Consider the following 13,605-nt stretch of genomic DNA (forward strand, 5'->3'; position numbering starts at 1 on the left):
AGTTGTATAGGAAAACCTGCTGCCAAAGCACATCGTCAGTGTTTACCAGTGCATTGGATACCGTCAACCTCTCTTACACACCCAACTCACAGCCACCCTAAGTGATTGGTGAGTGAAAAATAGCCATTATACATGATCTGATCACTATTTCACCTCCTAGTGCGAAGGCTAGGGAGTGGACTCGACCTGCCTGGCCACTAACAATACAGCGTTAGCTAATAAAGAGCTCTTCGCTGGATGTCCGTCATAATCCGCTTTTAAAATATGTCAAAACCAAGCGTGAGTTTCAAGGCTGTCCGAGACATTCTTTATGACCCTATAAAAACCCCAGGAGTGATCAGAGAGAGCGTCAGTCGCAAGGCGGGCTGCGCAAAGAGAAAACGAGAGAGAGCAAAGAGGCGTAGAAAGAACTATTCTTCTCGAAACAAGAAACTCAGTATTGACCACAAACTCTTTCACATCGAGCACACTACAAACACAACATGAGAGGAGCGTCTTATTCCCAGAAGAGCCTCCAGGTTAGCGGCTCCAGCAGCAGGGTGAGGGTTCAGAGCCCGTCCCCGTCCCGGTGCCGTGGATCCTCGTACGACAGCCGTGGACGCTCCGGTTTCCAGGGCACTGCGATTGAGCTGGGCACAGAGATACACCAGCAACATGCCAACGAGAAAGAGGAGATGCAGGAACTCAATGTTAGGTTTGCAGGATACATTGAGAAGGTCCAGGCACTAGAGCAGAGAAATGCTGCTCTACAAGCTGAGCTGGCTGCCCTGCAGAGCCGCTACAAGGGAGGCCCCACAGGCATCGGAGAAGAGTATGAGCTCAAGTTTAAAGAGGTGCGGGAGCTGATTGAGGCCCTCACTAATGAGAAGGGAGCAGCTGATATTGAGCGGGGCTACATTGATGAGGAAGTTGAAGTGTGGAGACTCAAGCTGGAGGAAGAGCTGGCGCTCAAAGAAGAGGCGGAGATGATCCTGAGGGAGTTCCGCCAGGATGTCGACAACGCCACACTGCAGAAGGCTGAGCTGGAGAGGCGTGTAGAGCAGCTGGTGGCCGAGATAGAGTTCCTCAAGAAGCTGCATGATGAAGAGGTGGCTGACATCATGAAGCAGATTGAGGACTCGAAGGTTAGCGCTGAGCTGGATGGTGACCGGCCTGACCTGGCTGCCTACCTGCGCAACATGCGTGCAGAGATAGAGTCGGTCGCTGCTCGCAACGTCCAGGAAGCTGAGAAGTGGTACAAGAGCAAGTTTGACACCCTCAAGGAGCATGCCAGCAAACACGAAGACCAGATGAAGACCATGAAGGACGAGATCACGACCTTCCACAACCAGGTGACAGACCTGCAGAACCAGATTGATGGGCTGAGGGCTCGCAATGCAGCCCTGGAGCAACAGCTGGAGGACATGGAGATGGCCCACATGGACAAGGTGGGTAGCCTAGAGAGTGTCATCGCTCAGTTGGAGGCCCAGCTCTGTGAAACCAAACTGGAGATGACCAAGTATCTGCAGGACTACCAGGAACTGCTGCACATTAAGCTGAAGCTGGATGCAGAGATTGCCACCTACAGGAAGCTGCTGGAGGGTGAGGAGCACAGGCTTGGAATCAGCGGAGAACCACCAGCAAATGTCTGAATCTTCCACGCTGAGAGGAGCCTCAGATCCAGAGCAGTCGAAAAGAAGACCACCAAAGCATCAGAGAGTGGAGAGATGAGCTTGTCTGATTTTCCCATCCTATCTACACCTATCTATCCTATCTATTTCTTCTTTCCCTATTTTACCGTCTCTGACCAACTCCTACCACTGAGCTAGCCACACCCAGACAGTCATCCCTACCCATATCCCAAGAATGTCTGCCCACTGTCCCATCCATCCCTGTCCTTTCCATTTCAACCTTTGCTTTGCTTCCTCTAACACAACCTTCCTCCCACTTCCCTTGTCTTGCCCTTGCCAGATCCACCCTGTCTCCTCCACTACCGCTCTCATTCCCTCTTTTTGGCAGTACTAATGGCAGTACTGCCCTCCCTTCTCCTTAGTTCGACCCTTCTCCTTTTCCTGCAGTACCCTTACTAAATTTACCATCCCTCTTTCCCTGCCAACCCCACCCTTCTGCCTCTCTTCACCTCACCATTTCCATCCCTTCACATCTTTCATTCCTTCATTCACATTCCTGGCCTACCCATCCCTACTTGTGCTGATCCAACTCTGGGATGCCACCTCCTTCACAATAAAACACCCCTGTGCTGCTGTGATTGGTAGCAACTCCTCAAACAAAACAAAACAAACCAACTCCATGTTCGTGACTGGCCTTCGCAACACCCCCTGACCGACCCAAATGGTTCATGGGACAGAAGTGTTGACCATTTACATGAATGTTTACCAATTACTACTTAATAATAAAGCTTGAAGTGACTGCATACAAAATAATGCATTAATGATTTTTTTCTCCTATGAATTGCTCTCTGTCTGTCCCTACTGATCTGCTCTCTCTCCATCTATAATAATTGTATTTCCATATGTTCCCTCTATCCTTATTCTACCTTTCTTCTTTTAAGCTGCAAAGCTGAAAACCTGCTGAAAACCAGTTATAACTGAGTAAATTGCAATTATTTTATCTTGTATCATTTTTGCACTAATTGCTTCTCACTATTTCCTGTATAAATGGAATAAAAGCTAGATATGTGCCACAAAGAAAAAAATATAATTCTGATCTTTTTTGCCTGTGTGAATCCAGCCTTAGACTGCTATACCTTGATTCATTTTCCACAGGCAAGCAGGGTTTGACAGGGCCAGCTGGGGCAGCTCAAAATATATTACACTACTATTACACTACTACAACACTAGAATGAAACCGCTGTGTTTTTTTTGGGAACTGGAAACTCAGCAGATAAGTTATGCCTTATGGCAACAAGATGCCAAAGGAATCACAGATATGTGTAAATAATTGAGTGACATAAATATTGAGTAAGCCTTTGTTATGCTTGCTCGGCCGGGCGGTAGAATGGGATGATTCCCACAATGGGTTGCAGGCCTGGTTCCAATGAGTTTCCATATCACAAGAGTTACTAGTATGTTTTAAGGAGCCAGGGTCGGGGCAAAACAAAATTTACTCTTGGCTGAGAAAGTTTAAAACCCCTTCTCTACAAAGAGGTCAGGACCAACAAACTGCCAAGCACCATGCTGGAAAGTGATATTTATGAGCTTCTGGTGAATTGCACTGTGAGCTTGGTTAGAGCGAGATGAAATAGTGCAGTTTATGCCACAGGGCTGATTGCATATTATATTGGCTGCCATAAACAAGGAGCAGGATGACAAAACAGACTATTTCTCACCACCTATTTGTTGATATTTAATCGTAGCTGTGTGAGCTCACTCTGACCTTGGTTGTGGGTTTCTGTTGTTGATGAGTACTAGGTTTATGTCTATAGCAGTGTTTCCCCTTGTATTTTTTTTTTCTAACTGTGGTGGTGGGAAGATATTTTAAAGATATTTTACTTAATAACTAGTGTTATTAAGTCAAAAAATAAAAGAAATACAAATCTGTTTCCACTTCATCATCATCTTAACTTTAGTTATCGTTGAATCATAAGAGCGGAAGTTCATTTAGAGTCATAGTATATGGCCCTAATGTATTGTTTGTGTGAAATGCATTTCAAATATCACATACTTTTATATAATCTTAATGCATTTTCTGAGATTTTCAGATATGATGAAAATTCCATTTGCTTCTAGGATGGATAATAGGTGTCTTTAATTTAAAGAATGGCTTTATTACCTTAACACAGTACATGGTTTTGACATGATTTTATAGTAGAATGTGTTAATAAAATGGTGTAAATGTGAATTTGAGAAATATTATGAGCAGTGGACATAAAGAACTGAGAAATGATACAGAGAAAACATATATTTGAAGAAGAGCTCAAACGTTATAAGTTTTGTGTTCCAAATATATTCTGGAAAAATAATGCATTTTGGTAATGAAATGGCCATTGAGATAATTACATCATTTTTTTGGTAGTACACAAAATTGTTTTAGCTCTAATTACAAGATTAGCTTTGTACACTTAACCATGAAATTTAATTATTTTTACTTTATTGTTTGTTTATTAATTCACACACTAAGATTGCTTCCATTGGCTTCACAACAGTTCCCTCTGCTACTAGCGCATACTGTATGCTTACTTGTGTAATACATACTTCACACTTGATGTAATGCCTGTAAAAAAAATATTTGTATATTATATTAGGACATACTAATATACGTTGTGAGTCACTTTTATTCAAAGCTGCATTTTTTGTTTGTTTGCTTGTGTTGTATGTGTAGGATGCTGACAAGAATATCATGAAGTTTCTAAAGGAGAAGGGCCGTCTCGTCAACGCCAGCTCTTTCAAACATAGCTACCCCTTCTGCTGGAGGTGAGACAGACTACACATTGTATTGTTAATGTTACTTCTATGCCATGTTACAGTGGCTACTTCAAACTCAATGTAACAACTACCTGCTTTGAGACAAGGGCAAGTCTTCCACTGTGTGCCCTTACAACAACAGTTATTGAATAACCCCACCTGCTGCATAGATATTAGGCCTGCACTAATGAAATATTGCACCATGTTATGTTTACTCCTACAATAAGAGCTTCTTGTTCTTTTAGTGGTCAGAGACATAATGTGCCAACCTGACTGCTACCTCAAATGTAATGGTTTGAGGTTCGTCTTTGCTTGTGCCTCCTTCAGCGGTATTAGCATAGGAAGTCAATAGAGGTTTTGCGGTCTCAGCACAGTCCATTCACACAGCCTTATAGCCAAGGTCAGTGTGGTGACACACCCACACCCTCACAAGGTCCCACATTAACACATTTTAACTACCACACACACACACACACACACACACACACACACACACACACACACACACATATATGCAGACATACACACAAAGTTAATTTTGCATAGACTTAATCCGGTGCACGCACACTCACCCTCTCACTTGGAGCATCTGCAGCCTGACCTGAGCAGGATTAATTAACCTCAGTAAATATGTGGAACTACTGTAGTATTAACCACTCAGCACCTTTAAGGTAGAACTGCCTTAGTAGAAGAGGGATCTGTGCTTTAGACAACTTGAGCAACTTTGTTCCGATGTAACATCAAACGGTGCTCTCTCACCTCGATTTTGAGTGATGCTCACTCATATTTATATATATAATTTATATAAATATATATATATATATTATAGATATTTTTTTTACCAACAAATATTTTACTTAGAATTTTGCATAAGAGGTGTGGAATTTATTCATTTTGGTCAATGCTAATGAAATGTTGGGCTACTATCTACTGAAAGCATAGCAGCATACTACAGTGGATATGTTCTTGATTATACATTGGTGAAAGATGTGGTTATCCTGATTATTCCAGGACCGCGGTAACTTAAACTACCGCAACAGTTGATGTCAAGAGGGAAAAAAAATGTTAGAACTTAGAAAGAGGATCCTGGCAGAATTTCTTTTCACATGTTGTTGATATATTTAGAAAAACACAGGGGAAAAAATAGAATTTGGATCTGCCGAGAGAGTCACAATATTTTTCTCTCGTGCTTCTCAGGGCTTCTGTAGCCAGTTTGATTCTGTCTGCAAGCTACTGCTTTTCATAAGAACTTAACTCAACTTTTCAATGCCACAATTTTAAATTCAACTCTTAAAAAGCTTTCAGATTGTGGCAACATTTGGGTTAAGTAGAGTTTGCAAATTTGTACTATATATAACAGTTATTTTTAAACTATTTTCAATTAAATTAAAAAGTGAACAATTTCACATAAAAATTCAGAACGCATATTTCAAATTCAGTTGTCTGGTGGTACCAATCTCAGCTCCATATTTTTCAGAGAAACTTGGGCTCTGCTTATTCTGGGGTTGAACAAGAAAAGCTTCATCGTGCTCATCATTTGTAGATTGTGGGATGGAGTTCAAAAATACTTCCATCCATTATTGAGTATTTGTACTAGACCGCTCTCCCAGTAGCATTCAGTGGTCAATAGGCCAGGTCGATAGCAGTAGAAAATGTAAACAATTCGCTTGTGAACTGGATTCTAGAAATCTAAAGATCAGTTGAGATCCAACAATCCTTTGAAAGTCTGGGTTGAAATCAAGGGCATGTGTAAATTTATCTCACTCAGTATGCTCATACAGAGTAGTGAAGGTTGTAAATATGCTATTATGGGCTGAAAGATGAGCTATTTTGGTTGAAAATAAGGATGCACATTGGAATATTTAATAAATTATGCATGTTCAGAATTTTTTTTAAATCAATTTTAAATTGTATTGTAATCTCAGTCTGTCAAGGTTTCTGTCTTTGTATTTCCACTTGTGTATTTTATTTTTAAATGTTGTACGATTTCTAAAATAAAAACATTTGATCACAAAAAAATAAAATAAATCAATTTTAAATCAAACTGTAAGACATGTATTTCCTGCTTATTCAGAACAGTCTACAGTCTTGTATAGTGCAAGAAAAGATTATGACTACACCCCAGAAAGCCCCCTAAAGAGCCATTTTAAGAAGGATTTGCATAAAAAAAAAAACAGTTTTTTGCTGAACAAAAGTTGAGTCTGCATGATGCACATGTCCCTTCTGTTTTGCTTTGGATTCTATCAAGTAGTCTATTTATTCAGTTAGGCATACATGATATTTAGAAAAAAATCAATGATCACAGTATTAAGTGCAAAAGTTAGCAAAGTGCAAGAGGCAACAATTTTATATATTCAAATTTAATCAGAGGGAGTGATGTTCAAAATTCAGAAAGAAAGTTGCACATCTGAGAAAATATCTTATATTCTAACAAAAGAAATCATTAGCATCCCATTTCTAACCCCCCAAAATGAAAAATGTGTATTATGTATCACAATTTGTATTGCAATTGCAATATTCAGCAAGAAATGTTTCTTTGTTATTTATTTTAATTTTTTTTGTCAGTGTGGTGCAGCCTTACTGTATGTTTCATGTGATTCTATGTGTTCATATCCTCCCCAGGTCTGACACTCCCCTGATCTACAAAGCCGTCCCCAGCTGGTTTGTTAGAGTGGAGCACATGGTGGAGAAACTAATGGAGAACAATGGAAAATGCTACTGGTAAGCTTCATTCTGAAACAAGTGAAAACTATCTTATCTCTAGTTGCATGTCTGCCAGCTGTGATCGTCTTGGCAAACAAGCAGTCTAAAATACTACAAGCCAAGACAGCCGATAATCCCAACAGGCTACAGCTGATGGTAACAAAGCTGAACACTCACAAACAAACAGTCGCCCCATTTTCAAGTTTTGAAAAGTGACCTGAAAATATACCAATGAAAAGTACAATCACTAGTAATAGCTCACAAGTTGACAACTAACCCACAGTTAACACACAGTTAGCAAGGCCCACTACAGTAACATTACATCTTCAACAAAGTCCACTTACAACAAAGGGTCTAACAAAAAACATGCCGAACCTAAATCAGATAATCTAATGTTGTAAAATGACGCGACTTACCTTATCAGTAATTTTTACTAATATTCATTCGATATTTTATGGCTCTAAATTGTGTGCAAATGCATTATCCTTGACTACGTTTACATGCGCACAAGAATGCAACTATTGTCAGTAGTGTGAAGGCAATAGTCTGATTTAAGCAGTTTACATGATTGCATAAACTGACAACTCCACATAATAATAATAATGTTTACATGACTGAAGTATTTTTTTCGATTATCGAGAGAGAATTGTGGAAATCATAGCTGTTGTGGGTATTTTTTTTTTTCTAAAAAATAACTTTTTTTCCTGTCCCGCCGTTTTACCAAAATAATTACAGCCATGATTCTGCATTACAACATGTTGTTCATCACAGCCATAGGCCTTTCTCTGTTGCAGTTACAGAATGCCATGCTTCAGACCAGCCACCACTGGGTGTAGTAATAGGAAGTGTGAGGATTTTACACAGAGCCTTATGCTGTTGACCTATATAGATTATCTTTATTTTTAAATGCTAATTGTTACATGGCTATTGCTCATGGACAAAGGGTTAATAGAAGTCTATTTTTTGCATTGATGGCATTACAGTACAATACTGACCCATCTCAGTATTTCTCATTCAGTTAGCTACTAGTAACTTTAACATTAGCACTCTAGCATGGGCGGGGGTGGAATCGTTATGAAACCTTTTTATCATGATGCTAATTGAACCAATATTTTATAGAAAACATTTTCTAATTGTAATGGCAAAATGTATAGAAAAAGTAAGTGTCAGCAGGATGCCTTTGCTAAGTGGTATTACCCCTGGTGCTCCCAGCGCTCTTCTCTGAGCCACAGTAGCTGCCTCTGGTAATGGGACTGTCAAACTGAGATGAATGACTAGCCGCTAGCTAGGTGAAGACGCACAGACACACATGTACACAGAGACACACACACACACACACACACACACACACACACTCTCACTACCTTTTAAGGCTTAATTCCTAAGCTGAGGTGTGCTAGTGTCATAGTAATTATGTATGACCATGTCCATATGTATGTGAAAGTAATATTAAACACTATTTGAATTCATTTGAGTAACTACAGTGCAAAGAATGTAGATATTTGTAGACATGGTGAAACAATTATGGTGACAGTGTGTAACTGATGTGATGATTATGGTAGGGACAGAGGGAAGGATCACTCTGCTTCATTATTCAAATATTCATAGTGACAAATTTAGCTGCCACACTTGGTTACATTCACACACATGCAGAAACATTGTGTACACACACACACACACACACACACACACACACGTTCCTTCCCTGTGTGTGTGTGTGTGTGTGTGTGTGTGTGTGTGTGTGTGTGTGTGTGTGTGTGTGTGTGTGTGTGTGTGTGTGTGGCTGCACACTGAGGTTGATTCTCTGAACCAGCTTTCCAATTAAGCTTATTCTCAAAGCTTAATTATTTGTTAAAAGAAGAACTCTCTTTTTGATTAGAATCACCACTTTCATAGTTGAGTGTTCTGGTCCCAGGAAGATTGGCTGTCTGTGAGGTTGCCAGCTCATCAGTATCCTAATAATAAAAGTAAAATCCTCGCAGAGTTCAGCACCTCTATATGAAGTTCATGTTAGACTTGATGAGAGACTGAAACAATATTTGAAAAAAGTCCAGAAAGCATAGTGTTAGTTACCATGTTCTCATAGTGATTTTATCTCGCGTTAATCAGATGGTGCAGTGGGTGGGCTTGGGCTAAACATGTATTGAAAAACAGTGTCGACTGATTTCTCCAGATGTCTGTCTGGGTCTGAATAAATTGAGTGAGAGAAAAAATCAGCGAGTAAATGAATGCTCGCAAGGGTTACTGGTCTCCTCTTTCCTCTGAGCGAGTGCTGTTATCTTCTATCCTGAAATGACCTAGGAATCAGGCAGGGATCAGAGTCGTCGTTTCTACCCCAGTTGCCCCAAATCCCCCCCCCCCCCCCCACCCCCCCTTCCACCTTGTTTTTCTTTTTCGTCCCTCTCTCTTTTCTCATCCAACCTTTCCTTCTCACCCTTAATCCTTCCCTTATTTCTCTTCCTCTCACTTTCTTTCCATTCTCCTCCTCCTCTTTTTCAAACATGCGCACTCTTATCTCTATCGCTCAATCACTCCCCTCCCTGACCACAATCTCTGTGTCTCTCTCCCTCTCGTATCCATCCCCAGTGTCTTCGACTTATAATAGAAGCCTGTACATGTTAAATAGCTCTGCTGCGCGTCTCCAGCACAAGACAGCACACTTTAAATTCTACATTTAGCACGAACGGAGAGAGGGAGCAGAGGAGAGGGGAGGTGCAGAGGACAGGAGGGGGCTGAGCAGGGAAAAAAAAATCATTAAATTGATATATTAGGGGCCTAAATAGAAATGCCTCTTACAAATGGGAATTGATGAACTCGTTGCTTGGCGCGTGGATCCTGACGGCGATTTATACCCCTTGCACTATTCTCCTGAGCAGTGCCGCCTGGCACAGCAAGAGAGGGGGACAGAAAAATGGAGAGAAGGAGGGAGGGAGAGATTGTGCGATAGCGGTTGAAAGCTAGAGATTGGGAGAAGCAAAATGGGAGAAGGAGAGAGCAGAGAAGGGGTACAAGGGAGGAAGATGCCTTGGAGGCAATGTTAACCTTTGCAGTTGAGCTTCATAAAGAGGACATCACACGGTTTATTTTTAGAAGAGGAGGAATTGGAATAGAGGCCAGCTCAATAAAGGGATGATAATGCATAATAATGGGACCTATGCTTGCTCTTGTTGTGATGAAGCATACAGCACATTAAATGGTTTCTAGGAGTAGTGGCAGCTACAAATTAGCTGTGCTTAATGAGATTTTAGCATGAGGATATGGCAGCGGTATAAATTTTAAGTGAAATTACCCCCACCCCCCCTACATACTGACTTTATTGTTCTATTGTTATAATCATGTTATATGTTAATGTCACTGAAACCAGAACACACATCACATCTCTCTGTCTTCCACTCTTCTCTCTCCTGCTTCTCCAGGGTTCCAGATTTTGTGCGTGAGAAGCGTTTCGGGAACTGGCTGAGGGATGCGCGTGATTGGGCAATTTCCAGGAACCGCTACTGGGGCACACCGATCCCTCTTTGGGTCAGCGATGACTTTGAGGAGGTCAGCAACACGTATATACCCATGTTCATTCTGCTACAGTAGAGTACTTAATGTTTCTAATGTATCATTTCACTTTGCAGAGATCACACAATTTGTCCGTGTCATGACCAAATTCTCTACTGGCGGTTCTTAGGGAACAGTCACAAATAAATCTGGGCTAAAGAAGAGAGCAGGGCCTAATTGATATGTGCAAATCCACATAACTCCCATTATTATTTATTCACACCATAGAAATGGATTTTCTTTGTGTTTCTCCAAAGCAACATGGCGTACTGTGAGGATGCATAAAGGACAAATACAGCTCTTCATTTTCTCTCTTAAATTGGCAGACAGAGAATTTTACTTGACCTGTTTTTGACACTCGTATAAGTTAACATTGCTAGCCTTTTGTGTGTGTGTGTGTATATGTGTTAAGAGAGACTTCTAGCATTGCAGAGTGAGATGACCGTGGTGTCAAACCAGAGTCTAGCGTGACTCCCTACTGCAGTCCGAGTCAGCTCCCTCAGGCGCCATTAGTGAGCGCCTCCGTAAATTCAACACATGAATGATTCATAAATGTAAACAACCAATAAACACAAACCAAAATGTGTTTGGGTTCTCTTCATGCTGGTTAAGACGACTTCAAAGGTCCTCAAGACAAACAAAAATGGGGGCAAGGAAGGAAGAGATGGAGAAAGGGGGAAGGAGGAGGGGACAGAATAAATTATCCGGTAAAGAAAATGAGGGAGTCAAAGACAGAAAAGGGAAGAAAGTAAGAGAGAGGGAGGGAAATCGGCAGAAAAGGAAAGAGACAGACAGTGGAGGGGAGAGCCAAACTGTAAATGTTCGTCTTGTCATGAATGTTCGTTGCCAAGCCCAGTCGATGATGTGAAGTAGACTGAACTGAATAGGGGTGTCAGAATTGGGTTGTTTGAGCGTTTGAAAAATGAAGTGTTGGTCCCTTGGCTGAAAGAGGGACAGCCAGCGACCTGCTTGCTGGAAATAGCATTGTGACTGTTTCCAGAACACTCTCTCTCCCTGGTGCCTCCCTCACACACCCCCTAGCCGCAACTCATACACCCAAAGCTAGAACTGTCTGGATGTGTGTGTGTGTGTGTGTCTGTGTGTGTGTGTGTGTGTGTGTGCCAGTATGATCTCTATCTCTCAGTATATATTCTTTGTGCTCTCTATCTCTCTGTCCCTGTCTTTCTGGCTGTATTTCTTTATTCTCTCTTCTCCATATCTGAGGGTGGTGTATCAGGCTGTATCTGGGCCATGTTACCTGGCGCTGTGGTAAAACTAGAGCAGAGCCTACAGGTTAACTCTCTGAGGAGACCAGATAACACACTTTAACATACTTTCTAAGGTAAAGTTACTCAGGAAGTGTGTTGAAGTAGGCCTACTTTAGAGTAGTGTGGTGTTGTGACAATGTAATACAACAAACAAGTAGGAAAACACAACTTCTGATGAGGTTTCGCACCAGTTAACCCCTGCAGGGCTTAAATCCTTAATAATTCCAAACTAGGGCAAAGACTGTTGGTTTCAATTGATCTGAACACCTAAATAAAAAACCCCCAGGAAAAACAGGGTTTCCTATCCCCTACTGTACATGAACGAAACCAAAATTGTATTTAGCTGCCATAACGTAAAGGACTTAACCGTCTGCTAATGCTGCACTGCAGGGGCCAGTCCATCTTAAATGCCCATTATGGGCATTGGAAAAATGGAAAAATAGAGTTTTCTGATGTGGCTTATTCTGTATAAAGAAGATGTACTCTGCGTGTGTGTGTGTGTGTGTGTTTCAGGTGGTGTGTGTAGGGTCCGTGGAGGAACTGGAGGAGCTGACCGGAGTCAAAGTAACTGATCTACATCGGGAGAGGTGAGTCACTGATCAACCACTGAGATTATCAGGCAGCCACTTGAATGTGTAATCAATGATGTGCGTCTGTGTATGTGCATGCGTGTGCGTGTGTCCAAGGCGTGTGACAGTGTGATAGCGCAAGATTCATAGGCTGTATATGTGTGCAGTGGTCTACATTAGATGGGGTGGATGTGTGGTGGCGTGTGTGAGATATACGTTTGTGATATGGTGTGTGTGTTGGTGCTTTTTTGCGTGCCGGTGTATGAGTCCGTGCATGTTCTCTGTGCCCTCTGTCCTTCTAAAGTGACCTGTCTGCCTTAACCAGACGGGTGTAGGGGAACACAGATCACTTTCCCCTTCCGCTGTATCCTCTAATTACCTTTAATCACATCCATGGAGCTGGCTATCTTTAATTGATGGGGGGAGGAAGAGGTCGCAGTCCTCATCCTCCTCTGTCATTTGGTTGTAGAGTCAGGGTTTCTACGCATATCTGGAAAGCGTGGAAAAGTAATCCAAATTATTTCGACAATTTCCAATTTTAAAAGTATGGGAGATACAAAACATGTGAAGGGAAATCTTTGAAAAATCTATAGTGCCTGTGTGACTAGCTATGTAGCAACTTGTCAAATGTGTAAAACAGTGGTTGAAAAATCTGCAGTGATTAAAGGTTGAAAAATGTGTAGGAAAGCTGTGTTTTTATAGTCCTTCTGTAGGGCATTCTGTAGAAGTCAGTAACTGTGCAGTGCAATGTCGCGGGGCTGTTTGACTCTTGTTTATATACACATATAACTAAACATTTTTATGAACAGAAAACGAAGCATACTATTGCATTTTCAAATAAATTATTGTTCTATAAGCAGTGCCTCTATGTGTGTATCTATATTTGGTAATGTTAACTAGCAAGCCAAGTCGGCATAAAAGTGATTAAGGCAGCTGATCAAATGGGGAGCCAGAGAGCTGAGATCACATTCAAGTAAAGTGATGTTTAATTTGGTTGAGGCTATATGTCATTGTCACAAATGCGGCTTGGGGCTATACAGATTGTGTACTTGTCAAGTTAGCTATGATTGCAATTCTGTTTGCTGTTCTGCAAAAGCGGTGGTAGTAGTAGTGTTG

At 41.4% G+C, this 13,605-nt stretch overlaps 1 protein-coding gene and 1 pseudogene across 1 annotated transcript in view; both read left to right on the plus strand.

Annotated features, from left to right (window-relative positions):
• The window catches only part of iars1 (isoleucyl-tRNA synthetase 1), a 51,739-nt gene that overhangs the window by 11,586 nt on the left and 26,548 nt on the right, over window positions 1-13,605 (plus strand). The window contains exons 12-15 of the mRNA XM_078283364.1: window positions 4,321-4,412; window positions 7,026-7,124; window positions 10,523-10,649; window positions 12,434-12,507. Coding sequence (XP_078139490.1) covers window positions 4,321-4,412; window positions 7,026-7,124; window positions 10,523-10,649; window positions 12,434-12,507 — 392 coding nt within the window. The remainder of the gene's footprint in view (window positions 1-4,320; window positions 4,413-7,025; window positions 7,125-10,522; window positions 10,650-12,433; window positions 12,508-13,605) is intronic.
• Window positions 483-2,549, plus strand: LOC139930700 (vimentin pseudogene; annotated as a pseudogene).

The sequence above is a fragment of the Centroberyx gerrardi genome, chromosome 5 (genome assembly GCF_048128805.1).
Source record: "Centroberyx gerrardi isolate f3 chromosome 5, fCenGer3.hap1.cur.20231027, whole genome shotgun sequence".
NCBI lineage: Eukaryota > Metazoa > Chordata > Actinopteri > Beryciformes > Berycidae > Centroberyx > Centroberyx gerrardi.